The following is a 21,787-nucleotide window of genomic DNA, read 5'->3' as shown; positions in this document are numbered from 1 at the left end:
AACAACCACCCATTTTCTAAACCCCTTATCCTCACGAGGGTCGCGGGAGTGCTGGAACCAATCTCAGCTGTCATTTTGACTAACAGTGAAATTTGATTTATGCCAAAATTCAGGTTATGTTGCCAGTGTAAGAACGGATCTCGGTCATAGATCAACGACTCCCGTTCACACAACGATCAGGCATCACATGGCATGAAAAGCTTAATGACACAACGTAATCAGGGTGCAATGAGGTGCAGCAACGTGCATGAGGAAGTGGCACTTGAGAAAGTGGCTGCTGCCCACCGCGGATGCTCTCAAACACCCAGTTTAACTCTGTGCTTCCACGGCAGCGCGCACATGGCAATGGAGAACCACACCAATGACATATTACATAATGTAAAAATGGTAATGTCGGTGGGAATTTTTATGGTCCGTAGGGAAATCAATTTTTTTTTTTTACGCCTTAGTGAAAATGGCAAACCACCAAAAGCAACAAAAGGAAATAGTAAAACATGTAATTGTGTTGTAAAAGATCGATAAAGATGAAAACTATTTTGTTCTTTTACTCTAGGAGAGACAGTTTGTGATAGATAAGATAGATTGCATAAATAGATGAATAAAGATGCATTATTTATTGTAAATATATATTTTAAGAAATTACGTCTACAAGCGTGTGTAGTAAATGAACAGGTCATTTAGAAATAGTGCTTCATCTTGTGATTGGGTCGTATTTTTTTTTTGTTTTTTAGTAGTAGTTGGTGGCGGAAGGAACAACACTATACTTCAGGCTTGATTTATGCTTTGCGAAGTATTAATAATAAACGTGTCTCGATGTTAGCAAGCTAAACTAAGATAGGCCGCAAAGCTTCAAAGTGTACGAGATGACTCCACCTGGACTCGATTCCACGAATGCTGTTTTAGTCCACTAAAGTTGTGATCAGGGGCGTCCCTCGTTGAGGATCCACAACATTTGGTCCAAGTTCAGGAAGATTTACTGAAGTTGATCTCACAGGGCGAGAAGAAGAAGAGGAGGAGGAAGAGGAGGACGACAAAGATGAATGAGGAGAAGCAGAGGAAAAGAAAAGGAGGAAAAGGAGAAGCAGAAGAAGAGAAAAAAGGAGGAGAAGGAGAAGAAAAAAAGAAATATATTAAATAAAATGAGAAATGTATATAAATATCCTCTGGGCCAGAAAAATTTAAAGCAACAGACCACCAATTGAACCAATTGAAGTCAAACCAGCTGCCTCTTTTCAAAATAAGACCCAATCTTCAGCCTCCAGGGTATGGCGTCACAACAACTAAAATAACTTGTGGCTTTCTCTTAACTGAAACAAAAACTTTAGGAGCAGTTACACTATTTAACGCGTCACAACCTTCCGATTTATTAGGCTGATTAATAAAAGGTTTTTCCTTCCTTTTTCCTCAATGTAACTCATCTGAAAAAGGAACATGGTGCCCCTTTGCGAGATAAATGATAACCTGGAAGTGGAACAGAAGTGCTCAATTTTGCCAAATTTATTTACCCAACAAATTATCTTTTCATCCAACTCATAAACTGTGCTTGAACTTTTACAAAGGAAACCAAAGCAGACATTAACTGTCACAATCTCTACCCCCCCCCCAAAAAAAAAAGCAGAAGTGAAAGTTGAAAATCAGCAAGTTTAGGAAGAACTTTGACTTCTTAAAAAAAAAGTGCATCTTGCATCCTATCTGATAGGAGTTGGCAGTTTAGAAGATTACCTCAAGTGACGAACAGTTGCAATTTTAGACTGGGTCAACTTGAGCTCCAGACGTGTAGTTTTTCTTCCTTCTGTTGTTGTGTGTTGCCAACATGTAAAGCAATAACACTAAGGACTTCCAAAATTAGCAGCTATATATATATTTTTTAATTAAGTTGCCAGAGAATGATTACTTACAAAGCAATATGCCAACTGTGAGTAAAGAAGCCCACAAAAAGTCCACCTACATAATTGACTTTTCAAAAGTACCTGGACTCCAAAAACAGAACATGAACATATGTGGTCCGACTATAAGCATAGTAATATACACACCAAACGTAGTCGTTTCATTTGTATCAAAAGCTTTTGGTGGGAGGATATCTGACAAGATGATTTGTTGGCCCAAGGTCATGGTTATCTTGACAAAATCAAAGTAGTGGACTGTGAATTCGGGATCTAGCTCTACAATGACCTAATCCATTTCTTAACGTCACAAAAAGGGGATCGAGGGGATCCAAGAGCGCTCCTCCGGTCCGTATCCCTCCCAATCCACCAGGTACTGGAACCCCCTTCCTCTGCGGCGGGAAGACAGCAACCGGCGCACTGTGTACACCGGCCCGCAGTTCACCATGCGGGGGGGCAGGGGGGGTTTGGCCGGAGGAACCAGCGGCGAAGGACGATCCGGGCGTAGTCTTCCAACGTGGAACGTTGGGTGCACCCTCATCGACCTGGGTAGTCTAAGTGATACAGCGACCAAGTTAATGATTTTGGTGATCGGGAACGGACCAACGAACCTGGGAGCAAGTTTGCGGGATTCCATCCGCAGCGGAAGATCCTTAGTGGAGAGCCACACTCGCTGCCCCACCCTGAGTTCTGGTGTGGCTCTCCTCTTGCGGTCTGCTGCGGACTTGTAGATTTTGCCCATGTGCAGCAGCACCTCCGGGCTTGCCGCCCAGGTCCATTTGCAGCGCCGTACCACCGCCAGGGCCGACGGTACCGCGGAGTCTCCGGCTAATGAGGGAAACAGGGAGGATAGCCGTGCACAACGTGGAGTGGAGCCATACCTGTTGAGGCGGAGGGTAGGGAGTTGTGGGCGTGCTCAACCCATTTGAGGTGCTGGCTCCACGTGCTCTGGTCCCTAGATGCTAAGCATCGAAGTCCGGTCTCTAATTCCTGATTTACCCTCCCTGTTTGGCCGTTAGACTCCGGATGATGGCCCGAAGTTAGACTGGCTGAAGCGCCGATCAGGGTCCAGGATTCCTTCCAGAAGCGGGCGCTGAATTGTGGACCTCTGTCCGAGACGACATCTCGGGGGAACCCGTGGTAACGGATGACCTCGTCCAACACCAGCTGGGCTGTCTGCTTGGCTGACAGGATCTTCGGAAGTGGCACAAAGTGAACCATCTTGGAGAATCGGTCAACCACATACAGCTCAACTGTGTTACCCTGAGAGGGCGGCAGGCTGGCGACGAAGTCCAACGCGATGCGTGACCACGGGCGGAAAGGAATGGACAGGGGTCGCAACTCACCCACCGGTCGTAAACGGGACGTCTTATTAGCCGCACACACCGGGCAGGCATTGACGAATTCCTTCACGTCTTTGCTGAGGTTGGGCCACCAGAATTTCTGTTCGACCACTGAACGCGTTTTTGCCATACCCGGGTGGCAGACCATTTTGTTGGTATGGGCCCAGTTGATAACGTCTCCCTGTAGAGATGGAACGACGAAAAGGCGGTCCGATGGACAATCAGCGGGTGGCGGCGTCTCTCCCAGGGCCTCCTTCACCCGCGACTCAACCGCCCAGGTGAAGCCAGACACGAAGTATGCCTCTGGCAGGATAGGAGCGGCCTCTGATTCCATGCGCTCCCCCTCGTGGATCTGTGAGAGTGCGTCCGGCTTGCCGTTCTTGGAGCCTGGGCGGAAGGACAGAGTAAAGTGGAAGCGGGTGAAGAACAGGGCCCACCTGGCCTGGCGGGCGTTCAACTGCTTCACGGTCTTCAGGTACTCTAGGTTCTTGTGGTCAGTGAAGACCACGAACGGCACTTGTGAGCCCTCCAGCCAGTGCCGCCACTCCTCCAACGCAGTCTTGACTGCCAGCAGTTTTCGATCTCCTACGTTGTAGTTCCTCTCTGCCGGGGTCAGCTTCCTAGACAGGAACGCGCACGGGTGGATCTTTCCATCCTTGGGACTCCTCTGAGACAAGATGGCTCCGATTCCCGAATTAGATGCGTCAACCTCCACCATAAACTGGTGATCTGGGTCCGGAACAATGAGGATGGGCGTGGCGGTGAAACTTGCCTTAAGCCTGTTGAAGGCCTCCTGGCAGGTCCTGGACCACTCAAAGACATTGTGTGGCAAGGTGAGCGCGTGCAGAGGAGCGGCCATGGAGCTGAAGTTGGTTATGAACTTCCTGTAGAAATTAGCGAATCCCAAGAACCTCTGTACGTCCTTCCTGCTGGCGTCGACCTTCCCGGGGTCCATACGCATCTCCCCGTCTGCCAGGACAAAACCCAGGAAGGACACGGATCCTCGGTGGAACTCACACATGTCCATATTTACGAACAGCTGGTGCTGCAACAGACGCCGGAGCACCTCTCTGACCTGTTGGATGTGAGAGGTCAGGTCTGCTGAAAAGACAAGATGTTCATCAAGATATACAAAATACAGTTTTATTCAGGACCTCCCGAAGCACGTTATTAATGAAGTTTTGGAAGACGGCTGGGGCGTTGGTCAGGCCGAAGGGCATCACGAGATACTCGTAATGCCCCGTAGGAGTGTTGAAAACCGTCTTCCATTCGTCGCCCTCCCGGATCCGCACGATTAAGGCCAAGGGGTACCTGTTATTGACCATGATGTCATTCAATCCTCGGTAGTCGATGCAGGGTCGCAAAGTGGAATCCTTCTTATTAAGGAAAAAAAAAACCTGCACCGGCTGGTGAAGACGACGGGCAAATGAGTCCGGTTGCCAGGGACTTCTCAACGTACTCCCTCATTGCCTGGTGCTCCGGTCCTGTCAAAGAAAACAGTTTCCCACTGGGAGGTGAGGTACCCGGGAGGAGTTCGATAGCACAGTCATAAGGCTGATGCGGCGGCAGAGATTTTGCCTTGGACTCAGAAAAAAACTCCTTTAAATCATGGTAACAAGAGGGCACTGTGGCTAATTCGGAGGTGGTACTCAGTTCAGCAACTTGAATCCCTCCGTCCTCAGCAGCGAGACACTGCTTGTGACAGTCCTCACCCCATGCCATTATCCGACCCGTGACCCAGTCAATGTGGGGGTTATGTCTCTTGAGCCACGGGCTCCCCAGTATTATATCACTGCTGCTAGAGTTAAAAACGTGGAAACTAATGTGTTAATGTGTCCGGAAAGTCCATATGTAAGGTTTGTGTGCAGTGTGTAACCCGGCAGAGGAACTTGCCGTTGGCGGCGTAAGCTGTGTGGGGAAGGTCGCCACACGCAACGCTTCGACCACACGGGGATTTATTGGGTTAGTGTCTGAAGTCAATGAACGTGGTCACTAGGCATGAGTGAGAGTCCATTCCTTCGGTGAGGTGTAAAAGCGACCGCCCTGACTCAGCGACAGTATACCACACACTCACCGGCCTAGAGATCCTAAGGTCAGTGTCCAAGACGACTACAGTAGAAACAACGCCTTTCGTGTCGCGGTGTAAGCGCTCCTCCGCTGAGCTGCTAGAGTTAAAAACGTGGAAACTCATGCACTCTGTGTGTATGTCCGGAAAGTCCATACGTAAGGTTTCTGTGCGGTGTGTAACCCGGCAGAGGAACTTGCCGTTGGCGGCGTAAGCAATACGAAGATGCTGTGTGGGGAAGTTTGCTGCACGCAACGCTTCGACCACACGGGGATTAATAAGGTTAGCGTCTGAACCGGCGGCACACTCACCGGCGAAGAGATCTTAAGGTCGGAGCGCTTTGGCCGAACTGGGCAGTGGTCGATTAAGTGTCCAAGACGACCGCAGTAGAAACAACGCCCTTCTCGTCGCCGGCGTAAGCGCTCCTCCGCTGAGCTGCCGAGCTCCTCAACTTGCATGGGTTCCGACGTAGAAAGCAGCGTGCGCGGCCGGGAAGCGACCGGGCTGAGCCTCCCCGTCTCCTCCTCAGTCATGCCATCCATCTGCCCTTGCACGGCCAAGCGCTGATCCACCTTGAGGGGTAGTGCGATGAGGGCATCCAGCGAAAGCGGAAGATCCACGGCAATGAGGAGACCACTGATCTGTGGGGAAAGTCCCTGGTAGAAGGAGTCATGGAGAGCCTCCTCGTTCCACCTGCTCTCGGCGGCCCGGATCCGGAATTCGATCGCGTAGTCTGACACGCGGCAACGGCCTTGGCGAATTGTCATGAGAGAGGCCACCGCCTTGCGTTCCGGAGCCGTGTACTGGAATTCTTGGATGAGCGCGCAGACAAACGTCGTCCATGAACGGCAGATCTCAGAGTTGCGACTCCACTCTGCAGTGACCCACGCCTCCATCCTCCCAGTCATGTGGGAAATGATGAAGGCGATCCGGGAGCGGTCCGTGGGGAAAGCGGACGGCTGCAGTTCGAAATGGAGGTCGCACTGCGCAAGGAAGGGCTTGACGTTGCCTGAGTCGGCTGAGAAACATTCCAAGCGGAGTTATGCCAGCACGGGAGGGCTCCGTAACAGGTGAAACGGGTGGACTCGACGCGACAGGCGGAATGACCATCGTCGGCGTAGCAGCCGTGCTAGCTTGGGATGCCAGCCACGGCTCCAGCCGGGCACAGATCTCATGGAGACATTGATTCGTAACCTGGAGAGCAGCCTCCTGCTCTACCAGGCGTCTGCCCTGGACTTGCAGCGAACCGCGGATGGCCTCAGAGTCGGCTGGGTCCATGTTTTGGCCAGATCGTTCTGTCACAACTGGGGCTCGAGGGCAGACCCAAATGCACGACTCCAGAGCCAAGCAGGTAGAGTACAGAAAGCCTTTATTCGGTCCGTGGTCAATGATCAGTCAGGAAAAGCAGGAGTATCAGAAGTGGCAGGCTTACTAGGATGGTCAGGGAACAGGCGAGGGTCGGTGCACGGTAGGTCAGGTATATGGGAGTGTGGAAACGAGGCATAGGAATCAACGATCTGGCGGAGGACTAGTTGTCCCCCGTGTCCTATAAGTACTGGGTGTAATCAGCTGAAACAGGGTGCAGGTGTGTGTCGACTAATTGGCTGACCACACCCAGCCTGGGGAGGATCCCAGGAGCATGACACGTCACCAATACGTCTGGAAATAGTGTTGAACCAAAGAGGGACTTTGGTTTTTTCTCTAGCCGCTTTAGGTCCAAACATGTCTTTTGCAATAGCTTTACAAATGGTAAGTATTAATGTGTCTGTCACAGTGTGTGACTTTTTTTAATTTGGCTACAAGTTCATCAACCTGATAATTAGCTTTAAGAGCTTTCGCCTTTATCTCTGTGTTTTTTCTCATCAACGTTGCCTGTTCTTCGTGTGCATGAAGCCGCACAAAATACATTGCATTATTGTTCTGAAGTCAAGGGTGTTTCATTTGGAGATGCCCTTTGCCCCTACTTGGACTGTTGGATAGCTTTTCACCACACACCAAGCACAACAGAGTCATAATCGTTGGATTCCAGGTGAGAGTAAACCCAAATGAAAGATCGCTTTTAGTATATTGCCTCACCCCAGAGACTTTCCACAAGTTAACTGTCTTTTTCTTTTAACCGCCACTCATACTTGGGCATTCATCTGAGTCCAATTCTGAGTTAGCATCTCTCCTTTTCAAAATCTTCTATATCACTGTCACCGTATTGCTTCACTAGCAACAATGCCACTGTCACCACCACCTGATGCATCACGAATCAAAGTAATTAAAGCCACTGTCATGAAATGCATGATTCTTAGTATGTTATTAATGAAAAAACAGCAGCCGGTATGGAGCCATCCATATTTTCACCACAAAACATGATTTTGACATGTATGATTTTTTGTAACTCCCATCATGAAAATACTCTCGAGGGATTTGTTTTCAAGAAGAAGCAGGAAGTAACGTACAGGACAGTAGCACACTCAAGTGGTCTCGTCTGTTTATACTAGTTTTACCTGCTGGAGGGTAACTCATTGTTCCTTCGTGTTAGCCAAAATGCCGACTCGTTGTATTGCTGGATATTGCTCGAACACTCCAGAGGATGGATTCGCTCTTCATACTTTTCCAAAAGACGCCATGAAAAAAGGACGAGAGTTTTGTGGGTTCCAAATGACAGGTAGGTGTGTATACAGCGGCTAAAAAAAAAATAATAATAGTTGAGGGGTGGGGGGGTACGTAATCCGTAATCCAGGGGTGCTAAATGTGTCGATGTGCGCATCGGAAGGCTTCCATGCAGCAGCCGGTGACGGCCGGCCTCCGGGGGCCTTGTAGATCGCCACCAGCCTTGTCGACAAGGCCGAGCTGGCCTTGTGGATTCTGGATTGTCAACACAGCTTCGTCACGGACAGAAGATGTAGCCAAGATGGCGACAACTTGGATGTCGAATGGGACTTCTGCAACTTTGCGCATGGATGACACGCTCACTGTTGATTTTTATTTTTTCGTGTGTACGTTGAAGTGAATAATGTTAGTATTCTATTTTAGAATGTCTATAGGGATGACACTTGATCTTTAGAGTGGGACTGCCCTCCCTATAAACATTCTAAAATAGATATTGTAATGAAAAATAAATATAACAGTATTCACTTCAATGTCTATACGAAAAAAAAAGTGAGCGGAGTGCGTCATCCATACACAAAGTTGCGCAATTGAGTGTCCCACGACATCCAAGTGGTCGCCATATTAGTCGCGTCATCTGTCCTTGACGTCATCATCACTTCCGCCGTTGAAAACACGCAGTCCCTGCTACTATCGAAGCTGAACAACAGAGATATTAGGATTTTTCCGACGCCCCTTCTGACACCGAAGCTCTTTTCGAAAAGGACAACACCACACAACCAAGTGAAGTTACCGGGGTAATATTACACTATTGTTTCGAGCCCTCAGGGTAATATTACACTCGTGTTTCGAGCCATATTCACATGATATCCGATCACGGCCAAACCCCATCCCGTCCGATCCACTCCCATGGCGGAGATGAGCCATCACGACTCATCGCAGCCGGCCGGTGTGGCTTATGACAGAGCCGAGCGGTGCTGCTTTAGGGGGGTGCTCGCGGTTGAGCCGGGGCGCTTTATGCGCACACGCAACTGAGTAACGCATTCTCGGCTGGGTTCTTCAGAGCCGCCCCCGTCGCAAAGCCCAACGCGCAGCCTTCGCAAAAGCTGTGACCGCCGAACGCGGCGCCTCAGCAGGCGTGGCTGAGTTTCAGCGACATGGCATATACATATGGTGGCATATAAGGAGGAGGTGGAGCCGAGCTATGTTGCTTTTAGGGGTATGTTCAAAGTCGCCACAGTACACGATGAACACTATCGAGACATTGTTGGCTTGGCGACACGCACATCGACACGTTTTATACGCGGATCTTTTGTTACGTTATGAGAGAGACCGATTACGTGGTCCGCCCCAAACTATTTTTTTTTTATTAGCTGTATGCGTACATCAACACATTTCATACGCGGATCTTTTGCTACGTTATGAGAGAGACCGATTACGTGGTCCACCCCAAACTATTTTTTTTTCAGCTGTATACACACCTGCCTGTTATTTGGAACCCACGAAGCTCTCGTCCTCTACACCCGTGCAATCAATTTTCACAACGAACAGGGTCTCTTTCAAACTTATGAAGGGTAATTCCATTCTCCCGAGTGTTCAAGCAATGTCCAGCAATGCAATGAGCCGGCATTTTGGCTAACACGAAGGAACAACGAGCTACCTTCCCGGAGGTAAAACTAATGGAAATAAACGAGTCCACAAGGGGGCGCCGCTGTCCTTTATGTCACTTCCTGCTTCTTCTCGAAAACAAATCCCTGAGAGGATTTTCATGGCGGGAGTTACAAAAAGCTGTATACGTCAAAATCATGTTTTGTGGTGAAAAAACACATGGGACCATATTGGCTGTGGGTTTTTCATTAATAATATACAGAAAATTATCCGTTTGATGACACTTGACCTTTAACTACCTCTTGCCACCTACTAATAGAGAAGCATATGACATGCTTAATCTGCCCATCATTGGATAGGACGCAGAGTCGGCGTCTGCACATTTGCTGCAGATTCATTTTCACCAATGACGTGAAATTGGATGATATGCCATACACCAAACATGATGGACAGTATGGGCAAAACACTGCAGTAGACCACCAGTTATTAATCTCTATAGTCCCTAAATGGGTCAGTCCTGTGATTGTAGAGTGGTTTGTACTTTGCATCGTTGCCGTTGCAAAATTGGTGCAAGTCTGGGCCACGGCAGGAATAAAGCCTTGTAATTACATTTTTGGAAGATCACTGCCATTTAAAAAAATGCTAAATGCCACTGGGAGGGAAATACCTTCTAGAAAAAAAAACAAAACAAAATGGCTAACTAGTGGAAAGAGGCTTTCTGCCCTTATCATAAGACGAAAACAATGTCTAACATTTTTGTTCGATAATATTGATTGTTGTGTATACACAATTTGTATTACTGTCTAGAGGTGAGCAATTGGAATGTAAAGGAAAATGAGTTTCTTCCTTTGGTAATGTTGGAATGGTTGCAAATCAAGTTATCATACATTTGCTGTGCATGATTTGCTGCAAAAAAAAGAAATACTTTGCTATAAAACTTAGCTATTCAACAGGAAACAGATCTGCACTCAAAAGAGAAAGCAGCCGGCTGTGGAAGACCACATGGAGCCAGTCTGATGGAAGGCATCTGAAGCTGACCCGAAAAAACTTATGCCACACTGAACATTCCAAAAGGCCTTGCTCAGCATTTTCCACCTACTTGCATAACACGTAGTAAATCAAGGAAACAATGCTTCTGCCCTCCCTCCCCGGGGATGTAATTGTGAATGCAAATAAAAAGAAAGGAGTCGGGGAGAACTGCTTCAGAACGTAGTTGAGAATTGTTGGGTGCAGTCCTTCTCCGTTCTCCTTACATGCAAGCAAACTGGTAATGAGTGTCTTCCTCCTTATGTCATGGTTTTCATAAAATATCCACCTGGTGAACCTAACGGTAACAAGAAGCACAATTAATCAACTTTAACAAAACTAAGTATGTCAAGCATGTTACAAATGGTCAATGGACTGCAGTTACTGCACGCTTTATCTTCACCAACACAATAGCCAAAGCACTTTAGAAGGATTCACTTTCAACCAAGCTCACACACACACACACACAACACACACACACACACACACACCACACACACACACACACACACACACACACACACACTAATGAACAATATTTGTTTAAGTTTTTGAGTTTTATTGTCACGCATCACGGATCTGCCGTAAACAGGAGGCCAGCTTGCTAGAACGCGCCTTTATGTGAATGTGCTCGACGTATTGGCCCCACCTGAAACAAGTGACGAGGTAGATGAGTTTTGTTTGTTTTTTTTGGGGGGGGGGGCGCGCAGTCACACCGCCTCGTGATCGATGCAATGAGAACTACTCGTGGAATTGAATTTCCTTTGACATGGCTCATGATGTTTACTTTTGACGTAAATGCACATGCAGTACGTGTAGCAGCTCTGAACATGCGCTTTCGGCCTAACTTCCGTACGTTAGAGATGAAAGGGGACTTTTGTGAAAATTCCTGAAAATACAAATGCGAGCACAAGGGGGGTCCGGGGGCATGCCACAAGGATTTTTTTTTTTTATAAAAATGGATGGCTGCGGTACATTCTGGCTATATCTGTTAACAAAATTCAGACAAAAATTGAAAGTAAAATTTCCAAGTCCTGACCCAAAAAAATTGGACAGAAGTACCCCAAGGGCCAAGCCCAGGTTTTTTTGCCCCTCATCCACCTATCACTGGATGGCACAAAATCACATTTGTCATTAAAATAAGCTATCTTATCTCAAGACAAATGAATTGAGTGAACTATTCAGTAAAAACACAACTAAAATTGTCCTTTTCCCCCACATTTTATATATATATATATATATATATATATATACACACACACACACACACACACACACTCCGTCACTCTCATATGAATTGAGTGAACTATTCAGTAAAAACAACTAAAATTGTCCTTTTCCCCCACATTATATATATACACACACACAGTCACTCACATTTGAAATATGTACGGGTGTGGTCAGTCATGCTCGCAGATAAAGTTGCGGGTGTGATTAAGGATGGCCTTAAAATAACTTACTGGATTAATATAACATAACTGTAAATTAAAAACAAAACAAAAAAAAACTAAAATAGAAAACAAACTTCAAACGCAGAAATGATCATTTCCAATTTCAACTGATATTAGTAGAACATAATGTAAAATGGTATTTAAAAATTTTCATCAATAAAAATTCTTGATCTGACAAACTTTATCTGAAGAAAAGTTAAATTGATTGGCCTGTCAAGGAATAAACATAAACGACCGGTCTAAACTCGCAATGTTTTGAAAATGGTGAAAGTTTACTTCAACATAATTGGCGTTAGTGGCAACAAGCTAGCGATACGTTGTAACAAACAGTCCTGTAGGTAATCATTATGTATTGTTGTGGCAGGGAGGGGGGGGCACGCACCACGGGGACTGCCGTAAATAGGAGGTCGGTTTGCTCTACGTATTTGTCACACATGAATCACGCGACAAGATAGATGATAGTCTAATTTTATTTATTTATTTTTTTTACGCCATCACACAGCCTCGCTACTGACGCAAAGAGCCCCCTGCCTTGTGTAACTGAATTTCCTTAAACATGGCTCATGATGTTGATGACTTTCGACGTAAATGCGCTCGCTTAACGTGAAGCAGTTCTGAACATGCGCTTTCGTTCATGGTCCGTACGGTTAACTTGCATTTCCTGTTTCCGAGTGAATACCGGTTGTTTTGGAGCAGGGTTGTTTAGTTAACAACGTTTATGGAAATAAACACGTGAATTAATGTCAAGACCACACAAAATAAGCGACGTCTTGAGAGAATGCGAGGGGAGGGGCGTTACTGTTACTAGTGTTAGTGCCTCAACATGGCTACGCTCGTGAAAGCAGAACAACGAAATGAAACGCATGTTCGTTCATTGTTGTCAAGTAATAAACGGAATGTAAAACAATTAAAAGATGAAGACTGAAACATTATATACATTTTTTTAAGTATTCAGAATCTAGATGAAAGTCATAACCATTTTATGAGCCACGTATCCACACAAGGGGTACACCACGAACTGGTTGCCAGCCAATCGCAGGGCACATGGAAACGAAGCATTCGCACTCACATACATAGCGATTCAGTTCAATTGTTACATGATGTTATTTCAGAATTAGAGACAAATTACGCTGATTGAATAGCAGGTTGGTGTTTTGTGTTTTATTCGTTTCCCCCCCCGAAACATATTTCATTACTTTTTTAGACATCATTTCTAATTTGGTGGCGGAAAGAATAACACTTTACCTCAATCAAGCGAAGTGTTGATCACAAACGTCTACCTTTGTTAGCAACATAAACTAAGCTATAAGCTAGACCGCTAGAATGCAACGTGGACGAGAGGACTCTAACCGGACACGAAGACAGCACGAATGAGGTTTTAGTCCACTAAAGCACTTCAAGGGGTCTCCGATGTCGATGATTCACATTTGGTCCAAATTCAGGAACATTTTCTGAAGGATGAGGGTCTCTCCTCCCCCAAAGAGAGAAGTGAAAGGAGCTGCATTACCCATGATCCTTTATCGCAGCACTATTTAAAGTGACAAACTCCCCACTCGGGCTGCATAAAGAACAAAACTGAGTCAACTCACAGGATTAATAATGTTGAACAGCACTGACCAGACAGGCTCAAGCCTGGCCGGGACAGGAACCCTAACCACGAGACCACCACTTCGGACTAATCCAGACTGTCCTTCAACGGGTCGGTCGTGGCTCAGCATCCTTTCTAGCTGCAGTTGCGAGCTTTCGACATTCTGTGACGTTTTGGAATATTAAGATCGAGTTTTTTTTTTTTTTTTTGCTTTGGGAACAATAACATCCATCCTCCAATCCGGAGAACACGTACCTGTCTTCCCTTTTAATGGCAGACATTGGTAGTTCTACATTTATATCATTTTTCTATATTATTTTTGTGACGGGTAAAACGTTGGCTTCACAGTTCAATCCTGGCACCACCTGTGAGGATTTTGCATGCTCTCCCTGTGCCCGCATGGGTTTTTTTGTTTGCCCTTCGGGTAGTCCTGTTTCTTCCCGCATTCTAAAAACATGCACCATTATTTGGACATGAGATTTCCCTTAGGTCTGATTGTGAGTGCGACTGTTTTTAGGGCGTACCTTGCCTCCTGACAGTTTCAGGACAAAAAAAATGGATGGATGGATTTATGTAACATGTTGGTATGATTAAAATGATTTTGGTCATTGTAGAGCTAGATCCTAAAGTGTGTCTTATGCCCATATGATTGTAGAAATTGAGCAGAAATATGAGCCAAAACCTGAAGTGGCGTGATAAATCACCCTTTAGAAAGAAGATAAATGTTATTTGCAAATGGCTCATCTAAGAAAATGCATGATAAGACAGCCAATATGCATTTGTAACAGTACAAGTTTTTGCGCAGTACTCCAAAAAAAAAAAAAATAGGGAGATGATTTCATCCGCAGCCAAAGTAACACATGCAAAATTTTTTGTTGATTTACTAAATACAATACCACTGCCAAAAAACTGTTACTGTATGCAAATGCCTCGCACATACATCAAACAAATATATGATTTCATTGGCAAATGCTTTCACTGATAGAATACTAAAGGAAGCCGCATAGAAAAAAAACCTCAAATTGCTATAATTGACAGCCACAAAATTATATAAAAGATACATTAACAAGATATCTGCAACATAACAACAAGACATATATGTATGACTAAACAAAAAGCTTTTCCTAAAAATATGTGGTCATTTTGAGCTATGATTTTGTCACATATCTCAATAGGAGGGATATGTGTCATGATCCTGGCATCCTGCCCAGGCTAGGCGTGGCCAGCCAATTAGTACACACCTGCACCCTGTTCCGGCTGATTACATCCGGTACTTATAGGACACGGGGGACAACTAGTCCTCTGCCAGATCGTTGATTCTCATGCCTCGTTCATACACTCCCTGACCTTCCATGTACTGACCCTCGCCTGTTCCCTGACCATCCTAGTAAGCCTGCCTCTTCTGATACTGCTGCTTTTCCTGACTGACTCGCTGATCATTGACCACGGACAGTATAAAGGTTTTCTGTACACTACCTGCTTGCCTCTGGAGTCGTGCATTTGGGTCTACCCTCGAGCCTCGTTCGTGACAATGAGTCTATATATCGACATTATACAGTTTATGGCTTCAATTTTTATTCTAAAAAAAAATTGTAGGACAAGTTTGACATGTCCAAGATATAATCCACAAAGTAATTTGAGCCAATGTAGAGGATAGTTCTCTGCACCACAATATCCTGCACCACAATATCCGTTTTAAAAACTATCCAAATGAGTCTGGTTTGGTCATTATAGATGCCTTTTAAAAATGGATAGAACTCTTTCCAAATATACCAACAGCATTAAAAATAGCAGCGAGGAATACTTTAATTTGTCTCATTGTAAGAAGGTTATTAATGCAGCCCTATGGGGCCACAAACCAGTGCAATCTGTAGGCTGGTCCCAAGCCCGGATAAATGCAGAGGGTTTTGTCAGGAAGGGCATCCGGCGTAAAAACTGTGCCAAACAAATAAGAGCGTTCATCGAAAGAATCCCATACCGGATCGGTCGTGGCCCAGGTTAACAATGCCCACCCCCGGCACTGCTAACCTGCAGGGCATCAGTGGAAATTCAGCTACTGTGGGTTGAAGACAAAGAAGAGGAGGAAACCGGATCAGTCGTCAGAAGAAAAAGAGGAATGCACAGAGCCTACAACTGAGTGTAGGGAGTTTGAATGTTGGGACTGTGACAGGAAAAGCTCAGGAGTTGGTTGACATGATGATTAGGAGAAAGGTTGATATTCTGTGCATCCAAGAGAGCAGGTGGAAAGTTAGTAAGGCTAGAAGTTTAGGAGTGGGGTTTAAATTATTCTACCACGGAGTAGATGGGAAGAGAAATGGAGTACGGGTTATTTTAAAGGAAGAGCTGGCTCAGAATGTCTTGGAGGTGAAAAGAGTATCAGATCAAGTGATGAGACTAAAATTTGAAATTGAGGGTGTTATGTATAATGTGGTCAGCGGCTATGCCCCACAAGTAGGATGTGACCTAGAGTTGAAAGAGAAATTCTGGAAGGAACTAGATGAAGTAATTCTGAGCATCCCAGACAGCGAGAGAGTTGTGATTGGTGCAGATTGTAATGGACATATTGGAAAAGGAAACAGGGGCGATGAAGAAGTGATGGGTAAGTATGGCATCCAGGAAAGGAACTTTGAGGGACAGATGGTGGTGGACTTTGCAAAAAGGATGGAGATGGCTGTAGTGAACACTTATTTCCAGAAGAGGGAGGAACATATAGTGACCTATAAGAGCGGAGGTAGAAGCACGCAGGTGGATTATATTTTGTGCAGACGATGTAATCTCAAGGAGATTACTGACTGTAAAGTAGTGGTAGGAGAGAGTGTACCTCGACAGCATAGGATGGTGCTGTGTAGGATGACTCTGGTGGTGGGTAGGAAGATTAAGAAGACAAAGGTAGAGCAGAGAACCATGTGGTAGAAGCTGAGAAAGGAGGAATGTTGTGCGGCCTTTCGGAAAGAGGTGAGACAGGCTCTCGATGGACAGCAGAAGCTCCCAGAAGACTGGAGTACGAAAGCCAAGGTAATCAGAGAGACAGGCAGGAGAGTACTTGGTGTGTCTTCTGGTAGGAAAGGGGAGAAGGAGAGTTGGTGGTGGAACCCCAAAATACAGGGAGTCATACAAGGAAAGAGATTAGCGAAGAGGAAGTGGGACACTGAGAGGATTGAGGAGAGGCGAAAGGAGTAGATCGAGATGCGACGGAGGGCAAAGGTAGAGGTGGCAAAGGCTAAACAAGAGGCATATGAAGACATGTATACCAGGTTGGACACGAAAGAAGGAGAAAAGGATCTCTACAGGTCGGCCAGACAGAGGGATAGAGATGGGAAGGATGTGCAGCAGGTAAGGGTGATTCAGGATAGAGATGGAAATGTGTTGACTGGTGCCAGTAGTGTGCTAAATAAATGGAAAGAATACTTTGAGAAGTTGATGAATGAAGAAAATGAGAGAGAAGGAAGAGTTGAAGAGTCAAGTGTGAAGGACCAGGAAGTGGCAATGATTAGTAAGGGGGAAGTCAGAAAGGCACTACAAAGGATGAAAAATGGAAAAGCAGTTGGTCCTGATGACATACCGGTAGAGGTATGGAAGCAATTTGGAGAGATGGCTGTGGAGTTTTTGGCCAACTTATTCAATAGAATTCTAAAGGGCGAGAAGATGCCTGAAGAATGGAGGAAAAGTGTTCTAGTTCCCATTTTTAAGAACAAAGGGGATGTTCAGAGCTGTCAGAATTATAGAGGAATAAAGTTGATGAGCCATACATTGAAGTTATGGGAAAGCGTAGTGAAGGCTAGTCTCAGAACAGAAGTAAGTATCTGCGAGCAATAGTATGGTTTCATGCCTAGAAAGAGTACCACAGATGCATTATTTGCCTTGAGGATGCTCGTTGAAAAGTACAGAGAAAGACAGAAGGAGCTACATTGTGTCTTTGTGGATCTAGAGAAAGACTATGACAGAGTACCAAGAGATGAACTGTGGTACTGCATGCGTAAGTCTGGTGTGGCAGAGAAGTATGTTAAAATAGTACAGGACGTATGATGGCAGCACAACAATGGTGAGGTGTGCCTTAGGTGTGACAGAAGAATTTAAGGTGGAGGTGGGAGTGCATCAGGGATCAGCTCTGAGCCCGTTCCTGTTTGCAGTAGTAGTGGATAGGCTGACAGATGAGGTTAGACTGGAATCCCCTTGGACCATGATGTTCGCAAATGATATTGTGATATGCAGTGAAAGCAGAGAGCATGCAGAGGAACAATTAGAAAGATGGAGACATGCACTGGAAAGGAGAGAAATGAAGATTAGCCGAAGTAAAACAGAATATATGTGCGTGAATGAGAAAGGTGGAGCAGGAAGAGTGAGTCTCCAGGGAGAAGACATAGCGAGGGTGGAGGACTTCAAATATTTAGGCTCAACAATCCAGAGCAATGGTGAGTGTGGTAAGGAAGTGAAGAATCGGGTCCAAGCAGGTTGGAACAGCTGGCGAAAGGTGTCTGTGTGTTATGTGACAGAAGAGTCTCTGCTAGGATGCAGGGCAAAGTTTACAAAACAGTGGTGAGGCCGGCTATGATGTACGGATTACAGACGGTGGCACTGAAGAAACAACAGGAAACAGAACTGGAGGTAGCAGAAATGAAGATGTTGAGGTTCTCGCTCGGAGTGAACAGTTTGGATAGGATTAGAAATGAGCTCATTAGAGGGACAGCCAAAGTTGGATGTTTTGGAGACAAGATTCGAGAGAGCAGACTTCGATGGTTTGGACATGTTCAGAGGCGAGAGAGTGAGTGTATTGGTGGAAGGGTGGTGAAAATGGAGGTGCAGAGCAAAAGAGCGAGAGGAAGACCTAAGAGAAGGTTTATGGATGTGGTGAGGGAAGATATGAGGGCAGTTGGGGTAAGAGAGGAAGATGCAGAAGATAGGCTGAGATGGCAAAAGATGACACGCTGTGGCGACCCCTAACGGGACAAGCTGAAAGGAAAAGAAAAAGAAGTAAAAAGGTTATTGATTTTGAAACCATTGTTAATACTAATGTGTTTTATTGACTATTTGTAAGATAGCTGTAGTCCGGTTCCACAGCGGTATTTAGAACCCTTCTGTCTCAAGAAAGCACCCCGACCAAGGCATTTAGGAGAGTGAGCCTGCTATCATAATATCAACTAAACAGTAAAATTTTAGGTGTTGGATCATATGGATTTCTTTTTTTTTTTTTCTGCTCGAGTGGTACCTGTGGGGAAACACCCAAGGTCCCATAAAACAAATTGGAAAAAGACAAGTGAAAAAAAATGTAACAGGTTACTGTGCTTCATTAACTTGATTATTGCCATTTGCCTGTTCATCCTGTCTGTTTGTGAGTTCACATCTACTGTGCATGCAGTTTTACCTGAGGACTGGCATAGGCGAAAGAGAAGCGGTATGGGAACGACAAGTGTTTTAACATACATCGAGGCCACTGCTGTTCCAAGTGAGTATAAATTGGCTGATCAATTTGGCAACAGGATTTGAGTCCTCAGGTTGTTGGCGTACATCCAACAAAAACGTACAATCAACTACATTCATTACAACGTACAAGAATTGGGCACAGACAGGGTTTGAAATTGTGCGTGAACAGTTATCTGCTCATTTATGTCATTCCGAAGCGGAGTCGCTGTTGACAGGTTGGCTGAGAGAGGTGAAATCTGTGGTATGTTCGGAGAGCAATGCTGCGCAGTGAAGGCCAACACACAGCTACGGAGTCATGCCACCGAGGGGCTTCGAACCCTGAACGGCTCATTCTGGTATTAACACCTCCGTGTGAGAGACCTGGAGGAATGCCTTTGGAAGATGCAAAGCCCTATTGTCCTCAAATTTGGTATCAATCGCTGTTTTTCAACAATTTTGACCTTGTGTGGATGTTGTTGGATTCCTTGTCTGCGTGCTCTCATTGTGCTACTTATTAACATTGTTATATTTCATTGTGAAACTTATTAACATTGTCATATCACCAACGAATGAACAGGTGGGTGAGATGTATCCTTTAATGATGAAGAATGACAGTGATGACTTGTTTCCTGATTATTAGTTAAAAAAATGAAAATTCTCTGAAAGTGCGTGTATTTTTTTCGTTAGAAGTTGCTAGTTGATATAAGAATTTGTGCAAACACATAATAAACAGAAGGGAAATGTTATAATTATCGTTAATATATTAACTATGGACTTGCAACAAAGCCAAAGTATCATCCTTGTTTTGAAGATTTCTTGCACACTGGGATGCAGCCACACAAAATGTCATCCTTGCTTGAAGAGTCTTATTCACAGGACGAGCACCCACACACAGGTCACGGAGCGGACGGCCACAGCAGTAGGTCTTGCAGGAAAGGGCGACACGTGGTTCCACCATGTCGTCTACAGATCCGCCTCAGGCTCAGCAATCCCTCCACCTGACGACAACCGGAAAACCACGTCTTCTCCAGTGCCGGGTGGCACCCATTGATGACATCATTCGACGAGGAAGCTGACTGCGTCCCAGTTCGACTAATCCCAGAGGAAAAGGCCCCATTCCCGATGCTCTACCCACTCCGGACGATGACGCCGCTGGCACATTTCTTGAACTTTGTTCATTTCGGGTGTCGAACCCCCGCGACTCGACCCGGAAAAGCGGTTGATAATGCATGGATGGATGGAACTCTAAAGAGTCTGAAAGGGGGGGTTGAAATGTGTTTTACGCCCATATTTAGTCATGACTGCATAATTTCCTCATGTCACGCCACTGATGTTTTATTTGTTAAGACGATCGACTTCAGTAGGCTGGAATGGGTGGACTGTCGCTTTAAATATTACTGGCGCAGGGGATCCTGGGTAATATCTATTTCCTTTTCTTTATCTTCTCGCTTTACGGTAGGAGATTCGATCGGCTTGAGTAAATCTGGGACCGAAGGTTGTAAATCCTCGACGCGGTACGCCGTTAATCACTACTTTAATGGACTAAAACAGTTGAAGTCGTTTCGTGCACGTTGGAGCTTCTTGGCCAACCTTGTCTTAGCTTAGCTTGTCAACAACGAGAAGCGTTTGTAATCACCACTTCCCTCAGCAGAAATCAAGCCTGAAATAAAGTCTACTTTCCTCCACCAACTCGTTCTTACTAGCCAGTAAGAATGGACAAAAATGGGACTTAAGTGTGCTTAGGAAAACACACCAACTACATCCTATCGGCTTTATCCGGGAGTAAAATAATATCAATTTTCTGAGTCGTTGATATTATTATTATTATCGTAACCTGCATTCCGACTACGGCGGCGCATTGGACGACTGGTTAGGACACAATTCTGAGGACAGGGGTTCAAATCCCTTCCACGCCAGTGCAGAGTTGGCATGTTTTCTTCGTGCCTGTGTTTGCTTTCTCCGAAAAACTAGGTTGAACACGATAAGAATTTCTGGTGGCATTTAGCAAATTAAAAAAAAAAAATCCGATAACAAGATGAAACGATGAATTACATGTTCACTTACTTCATACACTTGTGTGTGTAATTGCGTAAAATACTTATACACACTAAATAGTCTTTTAATCTATTTATTCGATCTAATTATCAATATCACAAACTGTCTCTGAGTAAAAGAAAAAGAGAGCTGTTCTCTTATCTTTTACAATGCACACTTACGGTTTACTGTTCCCTTTTGTTGCCTTTGATGCTTTGCCATTTTCACTAAGACGTAAAAAAAGTTTGTGGTTCCGATTCTCTCCTGACCCTAAAAATTCCCCCTCACACTAACATTTTTACACCAGGTAATATGTCAGTGGCGTGGTTCTCCATGGCCACATGTGTCCTTGGTCTAGGAACAAGATCCATTGCAACACAAGTGAAATAACAAATTTTGGCATAAATCAGATTTCACCGTTAAAGTCAAAATTTACAATAACAGCTGGGATCGGCTCCAGCACTCCTGCGACCCTCATGAGGACAAGCAACTCAGAAAATGGATGAGTGTTTGTACTTCATATACAAAACTAAAATACTCCAAAATTCCATTCCAGAGTCGCTTATCCTCACAAGGGTTGCGGGAATGCTGGAGCCTATCCCAGCTCTCAACGGGTAGGAGGCAGGGTACACCATGAACTGGTTGCCAGCCAATCGCAGGGCACATAGAAACAAACAGCTGCACTCACAATGACACCTCGGGGAAATTTAAGAGTGTCCAATTAAGGTTGCATGTTTTTGGGATGGGGAGGAAACCGGAGTGCCTGGAGAAAACCCACACAGGCACAGGGA

At 45.3% G+C, this 21,787-nt stretch overlaps 2 protein-coding genes across 15 annotated transcripts in view; one reads left to right on the top strand and one right to left on the bottom strand.

The window, feature by feature from the left end:
• Positions 1–14,429, bottom strand: part of LOC133493621 (gastrula zinc finger protein XlCGF57.1-like) — a 51,170-nt gene extending 36,741 nt beyond the window's left edge. Inside the window, exons 1-3 of one of the 10 annotated variants that reach the window (XM_061807181.1) lie at positions 13,220–13,497; positions 10,751–10,821; positions 874–976 (exon numbers count right to left, since the gene is read on the bottom strand). Coding sequence is in view for 2 of the 10 variants with exons in the window: in XM_061807188.1 (XP_061663172.1) it covers positions 13,564–13,692 (129 nt within the window). In the remaining 8 variants the exon portion in view is untranslated. Of the gene's footprint in view, positions 1–873; positions 2,169–10,750; positions 10,822–13,219; positions 13,499–13,563 lie in introns of those variants that run through there. The other 9 variants (XM_061807183.1, XM_061807185.1, XM_061807182.1 and 6 more) reach the window with 9 other exon arrangements.
• Positions 1–20,946, top strand: part of LOC133493623 (uncharacterized) — a 30,585-nt gene extending 9,639 nt beyond the window's left edge. Inside the window, exons 1-3 of one of the 5 annotated variants that reach the window (XR_009793064.1) lie at positions 11,021–11,189; positions 18,919–19,005; positions 19,199–20,946. The gene's annotated coding sequence lies outside the window, so the exon portion shown is untranslated. Of the gene's footprint in view, positions 1–10,450; positions 10,987–11,020; positions 11,190–14,423; positions 14,950–18,918; positions 19,006–19,180 lie in introns of those variants that run through there. The other 4 variants (XR_009793063.1, XM_061807190.1, XM_061807192.1 and 1 more) reach the window with 4 other exon arrangements.
• Positions 20,947–21,787: the final 841 nt, after the last annotated feature.

This window comes from Syngnathoides biaculeatus, chromosome 20 (genome assembly GCF_019802595.1).
Source record: "Syngnathoides biaculeatus isolate LvHL_M chromosome 20, ASM1980259v1, whole genome shotgun sequence".
In the NCBI taxonomy this organism is placed as follows: domain Eukaryota; kingdom Metazoa; phylum Chordata; class Actinopteri; order Syngnathiformes; family Syngnathidae; genus Syngnathoides; species Syngnathoides biaculeatus.
The sequence above is the reverse complement of the archived record's forward strand: the minus strand, read 5'-3'. Positions and strand labels throughout refer to the sequence as shown.